The 1055-nt window shown below is 45.6% G+C and overlaps 1 protein-coding gene across 1 annotated transcript; it reads right to left on the reverse strand.

The window, feature by feature from the left end:
- Positions 1–87: 87 nt before the first annotated feature.
- SARC_17036 (hypothetical protein) lies at positions 88–922 on the reverse strand (the record flags this gene model as incomplete). Its single annotated transcript, XM_014288864.1, has 3 exons — positions 88–178; positions 693–801; positions 917–922. Coding segments are annotated over 3 exons (206 nt in total), but the record flags the coding sequence as incomplete, so codon positions are not given.
- Between the last annotated feature and the right edge of the window lie 133 nt (positions 923–1055).

A 1055-nucleotide genomic window follows, 5' to 3' on the forward strand; every position in this document is an offset into this window, starting at 1 on the left:
CGATACGCAAACAGATAGCCTACTATCCGCACATAGGACAGAGGAGTGTCTTAGTAACAGCACAGCAAAGTGCAACATTCAACGTACAAAGTGACAATACTGCCGCCGACCTCCTTCACACGCGCCTTCTCCACCGGATTCATCGGATTGTGAGGGATGATCAGTGGGTCAAACTCACCTGTCGAATGAGAAACGAGAGTTGTGTATAGTGTAACAGTCACAGATGGAGTCAGTTGTGACTAGTGACATTCGCCGGTGAGTTGTGTGTTGTGTTTAGGGTGTTGTGTGACATGTTCCTGTGGACCGAGAGTTGTGTACACAATATAAAATAAAGCGTGAATCTCGCTCAGCACAAATAGGTGGGAATGGGTGGGGTTCATTTGTGCTGAGTGCCGTGCACGGGGTTGTGGTTCTGTGTGGATTGTGATCTTTCCTTATAGTGTGAATTTGGGGTGTGATAACATCCGCCATATTTGTATATATCCGTGCTTAGTTGAAGTTTTGATGAAGCCCCCCTTTCCATATACGATTGAATGCTTGTACAAGACGCAGTCGTACACGAAGGACAGGCTATATATACCATTCGTATTCTACAAATTAACCAATTTAAAACATAACAAACTGTAAATACCACGAGTACGTTCTAGATTAAAACAACTTGATGCACGCACAAATAACAACCGGTAACATACCATTAGTATGATATAGATACGCCGGACTGTCTCCGACATAGGCCACATGCAAATCGGTCCCATTGACTATGGCGACCGTCCCGGTGGTGCCCACAAACCCAGTTTTCGTCTGCCAATAGATGGTACAGAGTAGGGCCGTGGATTAACGGGTGGGAGGGCAAGGACGATAGACAACACTTGACATACAAAGTACACACAAAGCTAAAGTCTGTATGTCTATACACCGTCATCTTCGAACAGTTAAACATACACGACACCGGGTGAGTTGCCAGACACGGAGTGTACTCGATTGCCACTTATGGGGTTTAGGGTTTAGGGTTAGGGTTAGGAGGGTTAAACCATAACCCTAACACACTACCCCTT

The sequence above is a fragment of the Sphaeroforma arctica genome (genome assembly GCF_001186125.1).
Source record: "Sphaeroforma arctica JP610 unplaced genomic scaffold supercont1.9576, whole genome shotgun sequence".
NCBI lineage: Eukaryota > Ichthyosporea > Ichthyophonida > Sphaeroforma > Sphaeroforma arctica.